This window comes from Penaeus monodon, chromosome 34 (assembly GCF_015228065.2).
Source record: "Penaeus monodon isolate SGIC_2016 chromosome 34, NSTDA_Pmon_1, whole genome shotgun sequence".
Lineage (NCBI taxonomy): Eukaryota > Metazoa > Arthropoda > Malacostraca > Decapoda > Penaeidae > Penaeus > Penaeus monodon.
This window is the reverse complement of record NC_051419.1, coordinates 9520918-9521687: the sequence shown is the minus strand read 5'-3', so window position 1 is coordinate 9521687 and position 770 is coordinate 9520918. Positions and strand designations below refer to the sequence as shown.

The window sequence follows — 770 nt, the reverse complement described above, 5'->3', positions numbered from 1 at the left end:
AAGGCTGAGGTGAAAGGATGGAGAAGGTTCAGTGTTGACATATATAACTGTATATTTACAAGCTACTCATCTAAAAGCCTTCATCACAAAATACTCTGCAATAAGTCAAACCGGCAGCCTCTCCTCCAGGACCCTCCTCCCAGCCATCCACTGACAACCCCTTTTGACCTCCCTTCCCCAGAGTCGTCAGGGAGAGGTACGACGAGCGCTTGACCTTTGACCTGAAACGAGCCCTCGAGCTGACCCCGCCGATGGACGTCTGCAGCATGACCTGGGTTCCTCGCGCCTCGTCCGTTCCCGTGTCGGTCTACGTCTACGCAGAGAATACGAACGATAAACACTGGGGTTATCGGCTCTTCCTTTCGGTCAGTCAGACCATTTTTCTCGCGCGATGTGCCGTCATACTTCTGGCTCGGTGTGACGTGTGTGATTAAAGCTTAATGGACTAATACAGTGATTCCCAACCGGGGTTCCGCGAGAAACCGTATAATAATCATAGGCTTATGCAAAATGCCAGTGATCTTAATGCATGATTTATAATTCCTACTCAACAACACGTCACAAATACTTTCCAGACACTAGCATACTCGTGCGTGTCAGTCAGTACAACGTATAATATGCATTGTATTATATATGCAATATATTCGGTTTCCTTGGAATGTGAAAAAATTATTACGGTGTAAAGCATAGGAATCACTAGACTAATATCTCAATTTCGATTACACGCAGTTTGATTATATGCTTGTGTGTGTAATTTTAATACAAATACC

The 770-nt window shown here is 44.9% G+C and overlaps 1 protein-coding gene across 1 annotated transcript in view; it reads left to right on the top strand.

Annotated features, from left to right (window-relative positions):
* LOC119594813 (protein O-linked-mannose beta-1,2-N-acetylglucosaminyltransferase 1-like) overlaps positions 1-770 on the top strand; it is a gene marked incomplete in the record, with an annotated part of 15208 nt that overhangs the window by 13471 nt on the left and 967 nt on the right. The window contains 1 exon segment of the mRNA XM_037943904.1: positions 182-365. Within this exon segment, the coding sequence (XP_037799832.1) occupies positions 182-365 (184 nt within the window).